Raw genomic sequence first — 15,753 nt, 5'->3', positions numbered from 1 at the left:
AACAAAGTGACGTATTGGCCCACAGAGAACGATGATAGACTTCTTGACGAATAATCTGTCGATCTAGCTCTACTTAATAATTTTAATCAATGTTTCTTTAATGTGCACCTAAATCTTATACGAGCGGTTTTATTTGGGCTCCATTAACAAGCGGCTGCCTCTGGCGGGATTTGAACCCGTGACCTTGTGCTCAGGTTCAGAGTGCCATATCCACTAAGCAACCGCATCGGGTAACAGAGCAAGCGCGAGTGTTTTTATACGGACAAACACACAGTCTGCGACAAAGGCGTTGGCTGGCGGCCAGTAGCCGTAACCCAAAGAAAGAGACCATGTGTGCATACCGTGATGACACTTTTTATGTTACGTCAGTAGCTACATCGTCTCAGTTGAACACAGACATTTAAAAAATGGACATCTGCGCTTGCGGAGCTCTTCCAAGCTTCTGCGGCGTTTGTGCAACACAGCAGCATATACTCAACATTTCGACCTCGATCCGCCGCCACATTTTGGAGCTACGTTTTATGTACACGACTGTTCACGTTATGACGTCAATTGCTTGGAGGCATCACGTCCGCAGTTTGCATCCGCAGGACGTGACCCGTCACAAACTATAAGCTAGGACTCTATAGACGCTACGTATACAGCTATACACGCAGTGATGTGCTAATGACACTGGGCGCTATTACAATGAACCGTCGGCAGATCTTGCACACAGTCAGTGCTGCACTCTAAGAAAAAGTACGCACTGTTAGGGGCCTATTTGTCTCCCAGCAATAACCGTCATATTTTTTTGTTGTTCACTTTCTCCGATCAACCCCCCCCCCCCCCCACCCCCCTTTGCGATCACTGCATACTCTCAGGTCAGGCATGACATGCGCGTGACATGCGCGCTACCTCGTTTGCTAAAGGAAATGCATACGCACTATTGACGACGAATATTGTTGGGAGACAAGAGACCCCCGCCTCTTCGGGGGGGGGGGGGGGGAGGTAATTTCTTTTAGCAGAGCACGGCGCGCACACAGGATAAAGCACAGCGTGCTTCAACTCTAAAGTACCGGAAAGACAAAGGAGACCCGTACAAATGTTGACCTGTACATACCTATTTATACGCGACTACGCAGACAGACACCACGTGTGGACACATTTCATTAACGGCTGGGCAGTAACGTCTCCTAGAAGATATATTCGTGGCTTACTTCTTTCTCACTTTGCCGCTTCTTTTTTTCTTTCTACTCCTCAAATGAAACAATAGTATTGCTCCCGATTAAAAAAAAAGAAGTCGCACTCTTTCTTTCCACCGGCATTTCTCGATTACTGCAAAAGGCTGTGACAACGTGGAACGTATTTTCCCGGTATTTTCGACGCCACGAATGTTTCATGCCGAGCTTTACGGCTGAATAGGCTCCGCAGTCGGCGTGCAAAGATTGCAGGGTCAGATATCAGAATTTTGGAAAAAGCTTGTTTGCAGCCAATAAAGCAACGCCACAATACGTTGGTAACGTGCGCTATAGTGCAGTGATCAAAACTAATTCAGGCTGTATGCGAAGGCTCAGGAAATGTTTTTCCCCCCGAGATTTCACCCTGACTGTGCGTAATCTGTTCTGAATAGCGGTCTTTGCAACGGCTCAAACGTATGCCATAAATCAAAAACACTAATCACTATGGAGAAATTACTCCTGTGAAACTGCATTTGCGTTCGTTGGGTGGGAAGTGTTTGTTTACTGGCGGGCAAAAAATGGATACACAGTTTCTTTTGAAATTTACCCTTTGGAGAAGCTCCAAGCTGGGCTTTCCAGAACGCATCACTGACCGGAATTTGGCTGTCCGTGCATCGCCTAAAAGCTGAATAATGTTTCGAAAATTAACAGCGGGAAAACAGACAAGGACATAGGAAAAGGACACGACACTGGCGCTGTGTGGCGCTATCTTCTTTTCCTTCGTCCTTGTCTATTTTGCACTGTTAAATTTCTAAACATGAATCCCCACCAAGTCGCCCAAGTTTCTCTTCAAGTAAAGCTGAATCGTGTTTGCCTGCAGTCGTTCTGCCTTTCGCGTATCCGTTCCCGCCGTACGTTCACGTACAGCAGGAACCATGCACGAGCTGCTCAGCGAAATTTCCAGTTTAACAATGTGCTGGTCGCCGCCATTTCGGACAATTGCATAATTGCCGGAAAGCCAGCTTGGCACGTATTTCTGCAAGTTTATTTTGCGCCTAAAACTGCGGCTCCCGCGACATCACGGCATCAGCATGCATTTCAGGGCCCAGTCTCGGACGTTTACGTATACACACTTTTTTATGGCTGCGAATGTACGCATAAGTTGCTATGGTAGCGCGGCATTGATTTTCGAACGCAATGTGCAATATTTTTGTATGGCTTCACGATCGATATGGAGCGGGAACTTCGAGGTTCGGTGTTGCCTCCCGCCTTAATTTGCTGCTCCTTGAAAGTCGTGCATTGACTCTACTTACCGTAACGTACAGTTAGCAATCACAAAGATGCAGTAAGCAGAGCGCCAGTGTTGGGCGTAAGACCTGCACGTTCTCTAACCGTACAATTTACCGCGTGCCTGCTGCCAAGCTAGCCGAATATTCGTATTCCTTTAGAGCAGCAAGCACAAATAGCTATAGTATGAGGAGCAACGCCAGACAGAAAGTACGTCGAAAGCATACATTCCATGTCGTCACCGCATTATGAAAAAAATCTATGAAACGCTTCCCTCTGAGCGCAGACAGCGCAGGAAGGTAAAAACAATTCGAGCTCAAGATTGTACTCACTTCTTTTTTGCTGACCCAGGCTCAGAGGCTTAGCCAGACGCACAGACACAGACATTTTAATACTGTAATCCTTCGGAATGTAATTTCGTCACACAACAATAATGATCATAAATCTCGTGCGTACTTCCTCGCCTTAACGCTGTGCTCTTATGTGTGATTTTCTGCTTTTACTAGACACCGACAAAATTTCACCCGATAGGCGTTTTGAGCAGCCAATCAGAGCTGTGTGACCCTGTGAAGCCAACAAGAAACAACCGAGAAGATTGGGAATTGGAGAATATGGAGGAATTGACAATCTCCGGAAGAGAAGCCTTGGACACTCAAATACCGCAACAGTTAGGACACCTATCTGAGCATCGAGGAAGACAGAACAATGGGCGTGGACTGTTCCGAATAATTCTACTGCAGGCTGTTGCAACAGATCGAGGCACCAGTTTTGTGAGCGAACACACGGGGCCACATGACTTCTGCTCGATAATTTGCAGTCACTCAATAACAATGGCTCGCTTTTAGGCAGCCTGTATAGGGAATGGCTCCAATTGTTTGGCCAACTGTCGCTACGTTTGCATCCCTTTACACAATGTGCAGTGGTGTAACACATTTCTCTTTTTTTCCATTTCGTTGAACAGAACACTGTACACGCACCTCGTAGCATGCTGCTCCCTTGTTTCGTTGCTGCCGTTTATTATAGATTATTGAAACCGGTCGTTGATCATTTACAAGCTCCTCCGTTGCTCAAATGGCAAGTTGTTTACAGCACCACGTGTATGTGTCAATGTGCACGAGCCTTATTTCTTTTTTTTGCAAGACTCCACGCAAAACATTGTATTTTGCTTTAGAAAGGAGGAAGTATTCGATATTCGATGGTAGTTTTTCCCCCAAATATTGAATTTGAGTAAAAAACTTCGCTATTCGAACACCCACGCTCAAGCTACAAACACGACGAAATTCGGCAATACGGCACGATTCGGCAGTATACAGACAATCCTATTGGTATGCTATCCTGTAAGGAACGCGAAGTGCCCCTGCAGTGCCCCAAAATGTTCCTGGAAGGGCAGTAGCTGGAGCGCAGTATTTCAAAGAATGTAAAGAAATGCATGCGAGATTGACGATAATCACTGATGTGTAAAAAAAAATCTCACCTTAACGGCTAACCTTATCGCCAAAGCGTTTGCTCTTCTTTTTTAATTTAAGATCTGCACGGTTCTCCTCTGCGAAATTAGATTGAGTTGGCATAGTTACGTTACGAGCAAGTAATGGCAAAAATACGCACGTATATATCTCTTCCAAGTTTCCGTAATCATAGCTGACTTGCGTAATCTTTAACCGTCATTTGTGTGTTTGCCCCCCATTGGCTGTTCACTTTCCCTCCAATGTTTCGTGCTATTATGGAAGCATGAATACATCACTTCCCAGTTGCCGTCTGCGTACACACTTTCACAAGAATCCTCCTGCTCTCCCGAAACAAATGAACCAAATAAATAGAGAGGCGAACATGAAATAACGAAATAGAGCTAAAACTAATGTACGTACAACTGGAGCTAAGAACAGGACCGCTAATGCAAATATAGTATACAGCTCGAACTATAAACAGAAAATGGCTAACATAGATCAGTACAAAAGAGAACGAAATATAGTAAAGCACGCCGTTATCAGCGATTCCTCATCGCTGCAAACAAACACAAGATATCACAAACCAGGCACCCGCGAATCTTGACGTCACAGGTATACGGTGCACTGTTCGTGGTAAGACTTCAAACACGACACATTAACAATCGTTTACCCGCAAGACAGTTACAGACCGCGTACGGTGGTACCATTCCGGACACTGAACTTCCACCGTATTGTAAAATCCGCGATCTTGTCGGCTCTGGTTGGCCCTGTGGGCTGCTACGGCCCTTTTGATTGGCTCAAAATGCCGCCATTGCAGAATTCGACAATATGGCGGAATTTGACAACGTCCGGAATGTCACCCCGGGACAGTGTTCTGCTGAACGAGCACTGACGACGGTTGAAGCGAAGTCGATGTGGCGGATAACAATTGGCTTCACCTCATCACAACGCGCTGCGACATAGCCCATGCCTTAAAGAGTCTACGTACGAAACACTCCAGCGGCGACTGTACGCACGGAGACACAAGTCAAGGCAGTTTGTGGCGTGATCTCCCACGTATGCAGTTCTTGGCTCGGAGTCAGAGCATTACACACAACACACACATTCTTTTTTTCGGCACAAATTGTCATGGGGAGTCTTTCATCTAGCGTCACTGGCATACAACGGCGCATAATATGGGGTCAGCAGCACACCTCTTCCACTCTTGTGGAGCTGGTGGTGAGAGGAGCACGGCTTGGATTAGACTAGAGTGCACTTTGGCTTGGACGAATCTCACGCCATCACGGTGACTTTGTCCGACAGGCTGTCCTGCCGACGCAGCGGCAGGTTTCGCACAAGTTGCGGGTTCCATGCACTTATCGCAAAAGTTAACTGGGAACTGCACTGACAAAGTGGATGGACTCCGATGCAGGGGAAGCGCTGAACATCTCGGAGGTCATACGCGATTGCCAATAATGTTGGACACGGGGAGAATGAAACGCGCCTATTGTGGCAGTCGCAACTCCGCTTGGCGTCTGTCGATCTCGTGCTATGTTGAAAGATGGATGGAAAGGTTCCTGTGAAGGGTTCCGGCTCCGTAGCGACAATAGTTATATAAATACCAGTGGCAAGTGCGCGGCCCGTGACACTTCATAATTGCAGGCGAGAAACGTCCGCCGAGCGCGCATCAAATGCTCCTGGTGAGCTAGCGTTCAATAACGGGTCAGATGACCGCAACAATGCTGACAGTGGACAGTGTGGAAGCAGCATGCATGCATGATGGGACCTCTGACGTGAAGCGTATCGCATTTTTTTGTGGACTGAGAGGATAGCAATTTGGCAATATCAATAAAAGGAACACAATCTGTCCGCGTACACAACTAACAAGGGAAAAGGCTACAATGTGGAGACAAATCCAAACCTATTCCATCCCAAGCCCCCATCGGCTATCCAAAATCTACCCGGATGAAACCAAACCAAACTGTCAACATTGCAACTGCATGAAGACTACGCAAAATCACATTTTTTGGGAATGCGAGGGAAACCCGCCTGCGCAGTCAATACTGCCAACTCCCTCCCACGAGACATTGAAGTCACTCCTGTCTACGACTGACTACCAGATTCAGGCAGAAGTAACTAAGTGGGCCAAAACGGTCGTGACAAGCAATAGGCCACCACCCTTAGGACCACCGGCAAGCTAATTTAACGACATCGTTAGGCCGTAAACAAAGTTGTTTCTCTCTTTCGCTCTGTCCACACTGCCAAGGCGCAGCAGGAAATGCAAGGACGCCAGTCAGAAACGCTAAAACCAAGGACAAAATAAATAGAAGTAAAATATCGGGAAGCTGCTTCCTCGTGCAAGGGCTGCTGTCATTATCTTGAAAACTGCTCATCAGAGTGCGGAGGCTGCGGACACGTCAGATATCAATCGCCACGTGACCTCTCTATCTCCCAATCTCTGCACCGGAGACTGACACACGCCGGCAATCTATAGACCAAGAACGTGCTGCTCAGTCGTAGTCCACCCTTTCGTAGATGCACGGAGACTGGCATGAGAGCTCGGACACAAGGATCCACCAGTTGTCTCTCGCTGTGGGCCTGAACACTCGATGATGTTACAAAGGCGCCTCTGCGCGAATGGCAATCTCCTGTCCAAAGCGCCGAGAAACAGTGAGCTCAAACACGAGCACGAACCTCATCGCGCGTCCCAAACCGGGGTTAAAGAGTTAAACATCGAGCACGTCGATGATGCCGAATCCCTCGCAGGGTCGTGGACAACGACGTCGTCGTTGCGTCAGGGTTTGGGACGCCTGCTAAACACAAGCCGCGACGTGTGCATAATTGCACCTCTGCAAGGTGACCGCCACGCAAGCTTCGTTCCCGTTGCTCATCTTAGAGCACGCGGTCACGATGACGACGACGGTGAGGTGAGAGCGCCAACGGGTGCAGCTCCCGCCATCGCGGTCTTGTTGCCGGGTCTCGCCCGCGGCGGCTGTCCAGGACAGGCGAGGTCGCGTCGCCTGAGCATCTTCATCCTCCGGCTGACGGCCTCCAGCAGCCGCGTCTTCCAGTAGTAGACCTTGGTGTCGCGAACCGAGGTGGCGTTGACGCAGTCGTTGCCGCCGAACTCGCACACGCGGTAGTGGTGCAGGAAGGCGACGCTCGAGGCCACGTTGACGGTCGTCTTGCCGGCCAGGAACTCCCAGACGAAGTGGTTGCCCACTTCCACGACGCTTTCAGGCTCCATGATGCACTTGGAGCGCTGCCGGTGAGCGTGTAGGTGCAGCTTGCGCAGGGTCTTGCGAAGCGTCACCAGAGGGAGCTTGTCGCCGGCGGCCACTGGGTCGTCGGGCCACTGCAGGTAGAAGAAGGCGTTCCGGAACGAGTAGGCGCCTGCACGACCGCTCTGCAAGAAGAAAAAAAAAAGAATCACCACGGACGAATTTAATGACTTAGAGGGACTTGGCTGAGGCAAGTCCACACACACACACACGCACACACGCACACACACACGCACGCGCACACACACACGCACGCACGCACGCACGCACGCACGCACGCACGCACGCACGCACGCACGCACGCACGCACGCACGCACGCACGCACGCACGCACGCACGCACGCACGCACGCACGCACGCACGCACGCACGCACGCACGCACGCACGCACGCACGCACGCACGCACGCACGCACGCACGCACGCACGCACGCACGCACGCACGCACGCACGCACGCACGCACGACGAAAGAAAAGAAATGGGCAGGGGATAAGTCCATGTCGCGGGTAAACCCTAGGCGGGGACGTTTTAGCAACCTGTGGACTGAAATCTACAAAAAGTGGTGTCGTAAACATCATCTGTTTTTCTGATGTATAAGTATATCCGAGTACAGCCATATATACTCAGATTCTTTTTGCTGCCATGACAATTCATTGCAAATTTATGCACAATCAAAGTCAAAGTGCAGCTTTGTGTGGGCTGAAAAGCGAAGCTTATGACGTGACCGAGTGTAGTCACGTGGTGAGTGAAGATTGATTGATTAGTAGAGTTTATTGGCGCAAGGGCCAGATGTGGCCAAAGAGCGCCAAGTCGATGGTCCGTGCTTCTCAATGATATATGGGTGTTAATTGCGGGGATTAATGAAACAGGGCTGTATAGTGGCCTAAAATATTCATTAAAAAGTGCAAGATGTGCATGTGGTGCAATGTGGCTGTAAAAGGGCCTAAAATTTATTCGCTCTGAAATGCGTAAAATACAAGTATAAAAAATGACAGTGATTGATCGCGTCTGCGATGACAATAGATGTTTCACGAGATGAGGCATGATCAGTAGAACAAGTAATGTCTCTAGCACTAGTGCCTCAGCAAGGCCTTGAAAGCAAGGGCTGGGAGACACGTGTGCTAAAATATGGGTTCGTTGCAGCTACGACCTCCAGGTGGAGGCCGTGCTACAAGTAGCCTGGCCAAATCACCTGTAAGGTGTCCGTTTCAGTTAGAAAATTTAATACGGATTGAAAAGTAAAAAGGGGCTCATTGCTCAGAAAAAATGCTGGGTGTAACGGTATGTGTTGGAGATAAGCAGACGGAAAGTACTTCTTTCTTTCTGCCTCTATTTCAGTGCATTGGATAAGAACATGAATAACTGTAAGCCTCTTGCCACATTTGGTACATGTCGGAGGTTCGCTTCCCGTCAAAAGGTAGGAGTGAGTGGCATAGGTATGTCCTATTCTTAACCTACAAAGAAGCACTTCCTTATGCCTTGCTGTTCTTTCAGATATCCAGTTCCCTAATTTTGGTTTGATAACGTGTAGCTTATTCGCTACTGCATTATCCCATTGGTCCTGCCAGTGTTTCCTCAGTTTGTGGCGCAAGAAGGGCTTAAGTTCTGTGGCTGGTATGGGTATATTCACATCCGTTTGATTAAAGGCGACTGACGTTGCACTTTCGTCAGCAGCTACATTACCTTTTATGCCCCTATGGCCTGGTACCCAACACAGGAATATGTTTTGGTTGTATGTTAAGGCTATGCATAGTTCTGTGTATAGTTTATCAAAAACAGGGTTTTTATGTTTTCGGAAACACATTAAGGCCCTTACTACGCTTAATGAGTCTGTGAAGATGATCGCCTTATTGAGATTTGTATGTCTGATGTGCTTTACAGCTGAAAGTATTGCGTATGCTTCAGCCGTAAAAATACTTGTGTTGGGATTTAGAGTACCGGAGGTGGAAAAACATGGCCCAAGAGCTGCATACGCGACACCTGCAGATGACTTGGAAGCATCTGTATAGAACTCGGCACAGCAGTACTTCACTTGCAGTTCGAAGAAATGTGACCGTAAATGTGCCTCTGGTGCATGTTTTGTTATTTCGACAAAAGAGATATCGCACTGCATGGTCTGCCATTCCCAAGGAGGTGGAAGGCGAGTAGGAGGCATAAGGATATTTTCTGGGATATGGATGTCTGTTTGTTCTGCCATTGCTTCCAAGCGTAGGCTAAAAGGAGTTCTAATACGTGGGCGGTTAGTGTGAAGTCTGGAAGCCGACAGGTCGCTTACTATGGAATGACATGGATGCTCGGTGTCTGATTTTACCTTAATGTAGTATGAAAAACTTAGGAATGTTCTGCGTTGGTGTAAGGACCATTCGTTGGCCTCAACGTACAGACTTTCAACAGGGCTAGTTCTAAAGGCGCCTGTTGCCAGTCGTATACCGAGGTTGTGGACTGGGTCGAGAATCTTTAGCGCACTCTCAGTGGCCGAATGGTACACCACGGCACCGTAGTCGAGGCGTGATTGTACGAGACTCTTATACAGGCTAAGCAGACACTTCCTGTCACTGCCCCAGGTTGTTCGAGAGAGCAGCTTGAGGAGGTTCATGGTCTTCAGGCACTTTTCTTTAAGATATTTTAGGTGGGGAATGAAGTTAAGTTTTGTGTCCAGGATAACACCTAAGAATTTGTGTTCAGGGCTGAAAGTCAGTCTTTCTCCATTAAGGTTAATATCGGGTTGTGGTAGTACACCTCTCTTGTTTGAAAACAGGACACATGTGCTCTTTTGGGGGTTCAATTGGAAGCCATTCTCGTCCGCCCACCTTGAGAATCTATTCAAGCCAAGTTGTAGCTGCCTCTCGCAAATGCTAAGATTGCATGACCTGAACCCTATCTGTACATCGTCCACATAGACGGAATAGAAGAGTGTGCGAGGTAATACGGTGTGGAGGGAATTCATTTCAACAATAAATAACGTACAGCTCAGTACTCCACCCTGTGGTACACCTGTCTCCTGTATGAATGGTCGAGATTGCACGTTGCCAACTCTAACACGAAATGTCCTGTCAGAGAGATAACTTTCAACTATTCTCAGCAAGTTGCCGCGAATGCCCATTGCAGAAAGATCCCGAAGGATCCCAAAGCGCCACGTAGTATCATACGCCTTCTCCATATCAAGAAATACTGATAATACAAGCTGTTTGTGGATAAAGGCATCCCTGATATACATTTCCATGCGAACAAGCTGATCAGTCGTCGATCTGCCTTCTCTGAAACCACATTGATATGGGTCTAATTTCTTGTTTATTTCTAGGTAGTGAACCAGGCGACTGTTTACCATTTTTTCAAAAACTTTGCATAAGCAGCTCGTCAATGCTATAGGCCTATAACTATTTGGCAAAGAAGGGTCCTTACCCTGTTTCAAAATAGGAATTATGATGGCCTCTTTCCAAGCAGAGGGAATGCGGCCGGACGACCATATAGAATTGTAGAGACAAAGAAGGGTTTTTTGTGTTTCAGGCGGCAGGTGTTTAAGCATTTCATATAGGATGCGGTCAGCTCCGGGGGCAGATTGGTTGCAGCTGTTTAGGGCTGCCTGAAGCTCTGCCATGCAAAAGGGTCTATTGTATGCCTCGTATATTGTGCTTTTCCGTTCTAATGGTTGTCCTTCTATTTGCCTTTTGTACCTTTGGAATGTTTCAGAGTAGTGTGACGAGCTGGATATCTGTTCGAAATGTGCGCCAAGAAAGTTCGCCTGATCTTCCATGCTGTCGCCTTGAGTATTCACTAAAGGCAGAGAGTAAGGCTGTCGACCCTTTATTCTATTCACTCTGTTCCAAACCTTTGTTTCTTCAGTGTAAGAGTTAATGCCTGATATGTACTTTCTCCAACTCTCTCTTCTAGCTTGTCGCCGCGTTCTTCGACCCTGGGATTTGACCTGCTTGAAATTGACTAGATTTTCTGCCGTCGGAGAATCCCGAAGTAAGCGCCATGCCTTGTTCTGCTTCTTACGCGCTATTCGACACTCATCATTCCACCACGGAAGACGCCGTTTTGTGGACAATCCGCTTGTTACAGCGATACATTTGGTGGAGTTGTCAAGGAGAAAACCCGTAAAATATTTAACCGCCGCATCTATGCTTAAAGCACTGATGTCGTCCCAGGATAAAGAAGAAAGCTTTCTGAACTTTTCCCAGTCAGCTGAGTCAGTTTTCCAGCGAGGTAATCGTGGGGGACATTCATTAGACATTGGTGTGCATAGAGCTACAGGGAAATGGTCACTCCCATAAGGGTTTTTAATAACTTTCCATTTAAGGTAAGGTAGAAGAGTAGGAGACGCAATGCTAAGGTCTATTGAGGAGTATGTTTTGTTTGCCACATTATAATACGTGGGCTCCTTCCCATTCAAAAGACATGCACCTGAAGAAAACAGGAACTGTTCAATCAAGCGACCTCTCGCGTCGCAGCGCGGGTCGCCCCATAGGTTGCTGTGTGCATTTAAGTCTCCAAGCACAAGATATGGTTCAGGTAACTGATCTATTAATGTTTGGAATTCTTGTTTGTGAAGCTGAAAATGCGGTGGTATATATAACGAGCAGACGGTTATCAGTTTATTTAAAAGTACAGCACGAACGGCCACTGCCTCAAGGGGTGTTTGTAGCCGTAGGTGTTGACAGGCTATAGATTTGTCAGCTATTATGGCTACGCCGCCGGATGATGCGAGGGCATCATCGCGATCCTTCCGAAAAATAACATAGTGACGAAGGAAGTGTTTATGTTTAGATTTCAAGTGAGTCTCTTGGACACACAGCACTTTAGGAGTTAGTTTATTAAGGAGTTCTTGGACATCATCGAGGTTGCAAAGCAGGCCTCTGATATTCCACTGAATAATCAGTGTATCCATATTAAGATAAACGTTGTGCTATGTGTCAAAGAGAGTGAACTTGGTTTAGCTTATGTTGCCCTTTTGGGGCCCTGTAATTGGAGTTTTGTCTTTTTTGGAGCGATCGGCAAAATCGCGCCGCTCCTTAGGCGTCAACTGCGCCTTCTGACTCGGTGTTGTGTCCATGGCCTCTTGAGAGGCACTGGACAACTGCTCTTGCGAGCGGTGTGTTTTCCGTGAAAGCCTTGTCTCGGAAGACAAGGCCTTGGGGCCCACCATCCTGGTGGTTGATGGGTTTTTCTTGACCTCTGAGCTGGGCTGACTGGTGCCAGCACTAGCAGAAGTCTCCACTGTGGTCAAATTCGGGAGAGGTAGGGCAGCCTTCGCTGCTCCCACCGTGGGGGCGGGTGGCGTTGCCGTACGCTCGCTATGCGTGCTGCTGGCGTCCGCCAAGTGCCGTTGTGGTACTGCCCCCCGACGTACCACTTCGGCGAAAGATGCGGTCTGTGTAAATGTTGATGAGATGCGTTGCCTTGCTTCTCTGAAAGTTATGTTTTCTTTGACCTTTATCGCAATTATTTCTTTTTCTTTTTTCCAGACTTCGCATGATCGAGAGTACGCAGGGTGGCCACCATTACAATTGCTACAATGGGGCTCAGCCTTACAGTCATCTGCAGAATGATCGTTGATGCCGCATTTCGCACATGTTAGCCGCCCTCGGCAGCTCTGGGAAGCGTGGCCAAACCTCTGGCATTTAAAACAACGTCGCGGGTTGGGGATGTACGGTCGTACTCTGATTTTGATATATCCAGTTTCTATTGTCTCTGGTAACGTGCTAGAGCCAAAGGTAACTATCAGGTGCTTAGTTGGCAGCTCCTTGTTGTCCCGTCTGATCTTTATTCGTTGTACGTTTATTACGTTTTCATCCTTCCATCCTTCCAGGAGTTCTTCTTCGGTCAAGTCTATTAAGTCAATGTCAGAAATTACGCCTTTGGACGAATTCATGGTTCGGTGTGCTGTTACACTGACGGGGATGTCTCCAAGTTCTACAAGGTTCGTTAGCTTGTCATGTTGTGTTTTGTCTTTCAATTCGAGTAATAAGTCGCCACTGGCCAGCTTGGTGATCTTATAGCCGCCTCCAATGGTCTCTGTGAGATACTTCGTCACAACGAATGGTGAAATCGTTCTTGCCTTCTTTTCAGTTTTTTCACTATGAACAACGTGGAATTTCGGGAAAGTCTGAGTGGCTTTGAGAGAAAATTGAAATGTACCATCGGTGCGCCCCCTTTTAGAGGGACGATCAGTTGAGAAGGGGTTGGAAGTTCCCATGGAATATGTTCAGTATTCAGCGACGATGCCAGTCACCCACCACCGAGCCCAACAAGGGGACAAGGCAAGGTATGTGGTGAAACAAACCCTACCATGCCAACTGTACGTCGTCGCTATAACCACATATGTTATAACCAAGGTAGGTCATACCACACCAGGTTAACCCTCGCCGCCAGGAATGTTGGAAGTTATCAGAAGAAAAAGAAGACAGGAAAGACTAAAAGGGAGAGGGAAAGACGAAGATGTGCGAAGAGAGAGACAGGAAAAGGCGACTGCCGATTTCCCCCAGGTGGGTCAGCCTGGAGGTGCCGTCTATGTGAAGCCGAGGCCGAAGAGGTGTGTTGTCTCCGCCGGGGGGCCTTAGTGGTCCAAACACCCAGCATCGGCTCAACCCCCAGGATCCCCTTTTCCCCAGACACGGCTAAGCCGCGCACGGCTACACGCGGGAGGGTCCGACCCTCATGTGCTCGGGTCCGTGGTGTCGCAACACACCAAACGCCTGCTCACGCAGACGCCCCTGCGGGGGTGGTGAGTGAAGAATAAATTGTCACTTTAGCCCGAAAGCGCAGCGTTCAGAACGATAGGAACGCTTAGCGCTGCGCTCGACCTTCTCGCACGGCGTTCTAACAGGACGAGACAACGCGGCTCGAAAGGCAAGTAAGTGCTGGCTGGTCCAAAAGATACGTGCCCCTTTGCACACATCGGGCGCGTCACTACGCTGGCGCGGTGAAGAGCGCCGGCAGCAGCGCTACTATTGGCCTCGAGCTCCACCACTGGAAAGGCTGGCGCCACTGTCGGCGTGACGTGCTAGGAGGGATCACGTGGACATAGCTGCCGCGTCGGCTGCTTCGGGCGCGCCGAAGCGAGCTGAAAACGAGTTTAAATTCCCTCGTACGCTGCGGTCCTCATTTAGTGGCGAAATTTTCCCGCTTCGAGTGTCTCCTTTACAACGCTTGAAAGCACTACAATGGGTAGTGGCTGCCTTTGAAGGCGCGCAACATGGTAGGCTACTGCTCGGAGCTGCAGGGCCGGACGCACGTAACGGAGGCCGGTGTCAGCCTTATTCGCACGTAGCCGCAGGACAAGAAGCTGCGTGAAGCTTGGCTGGCGAAACATAAAACCGGCAAACAGTCATCGGCTACAACTCGGGTATGCAGCAAGCACAGACGCGAGGAAGATTTCTGCTACGGCGCCCGGTCTGCGATGTTCTGAAAACGCGCACTGAGACGCTCGCCCGAGTCCGCTGCTCGACTAATGTTGTGACGGTTTGGTCTATGAACTTGTCGATGCTATAGATACTGGCAAGTTCAGTGGAGTGGAAAGGCAGCGGTAAGAAGCACATTTAAGGAAAGCATGGCATATGGTCATGTTTGTGTTATGAATTAATGCGCTAAATTACAAAAAAAGAGCAGCGGGAAATTGCACGCTGAGAACACCGATAAACATACAGTGCGACGCAACTCGAGAAATACTATTGAAAGGTCAAAGAATTTAGAAGAAAGAAAGATTGAATCGTCGCGACGGCACATCACAGTCCCCGTAGGCGTCGAAGTCTCTACAATGAAATTATTTTTGAACAGCTGTGATAGCGCCCACGCAACAATGGTTGCTTGTATACTGTCAAGTGCTCATATTCTGCTGCCTAAATCTCATGGCACGGTGCGAAAACGCGCGCGCGGTGAAAACGAAACAGTGCGCGGACAAGCATGCAGACGCGCAGTCGGTCGCTGCGAATCTGTGCGCGATCGCTGCATTGAGGCTTCGTTCTATTACACTCCATTTAGTTATACAAACACTATAAGAACATATTTCACATAGTTTGCTCTCAGCGTTTACCTACCTTCACGCAAGAAGCCGGTTCGGGAGACTCCATCGCGGCGACCGCGCGCAGTGGCGTTCACTGTACGTATTTGGTAAAGAAATAGCGTCTGTAAACGATTGTGTGCTTTCAGTTTGTCCAAGATTATTATTTAGACAGTAATAAACTTCTCTCGTTTCGAAAGTACTTACAGAAATGTTCGGAAGAGCTCGCGCATGGTGTTTTCAGTGAGCGCTGACAGCAAAACCTATGAGGAGCGCGCCACGTGATCCCTCATAATACGCCAGCGAGGCGCTTCCGATAGATGGCGACTCCGTAACTCCTCGCCGCCAATAGGCGTCGCTTGTCAGTTGTGCGCGGGGGGACCGATGGAAAACCTTTGTCAGCGCCCGGCGAAACGATTTGCCAAATTCAGCTGGACTTTTCTTGTCCGTTGCGCTCAGACCGGTGCATGCAGCACGGTGTGGCATGTGCACACGCAGATCGTCAGGGACGCCGTTGTGTGCGCCCCGCACACGACGCCCTTGCCAGCAGCGGAAGCCGCAACGTCGTCCAGGCTCCGGCAGAGCCGATTGAGCGGTAAATTG

At 48.7% G+C, this 15,753-nt stretch overlaps 1 protein-coding gene across 1 annotated transcript in view; it reads right to left on the bottom strand.

Moving 5' to 3' along the window:
* Positions 1-334: 334 nt before the first annotated feature.
* The window catches only part of LOC140219787 (uncharacterized), a 103,774-nt gene continuing 88,355 nt past the window's right edge, over positions 335-15,753 (bottom strand). The window contains exon 6 of the mRNA XM_072289634.1: positions 335-7,274. Within this exon, the coding sequence (XP_072145735.1) occupies positions 6,774-7,274 (501 nt within the window). The 3' untranslated portion in view covers positions 335-6,773. The remainder of the gene's footprint in view (positions 7,275-15,753) is intronic.

Source organism: Dermacentor andersoni, chromosome 8 (assembly GCF_023375885.2).
Source record: "Dermacentor andersoni chromosome 8, qqDerAnde1_hic_scaffold, whole genome shotgun sequence".
Taxonomy (NCBI): domain Eukaryota; kingdom Metazoa; phylum Arthropoda; class Arachnida; order Ixodida; family Ixodidae; genus Dermacentor; species Dermacentor andersoni.
This window is presented reverse-complemented; position numbering and strand designations above follow the sequence as displayed.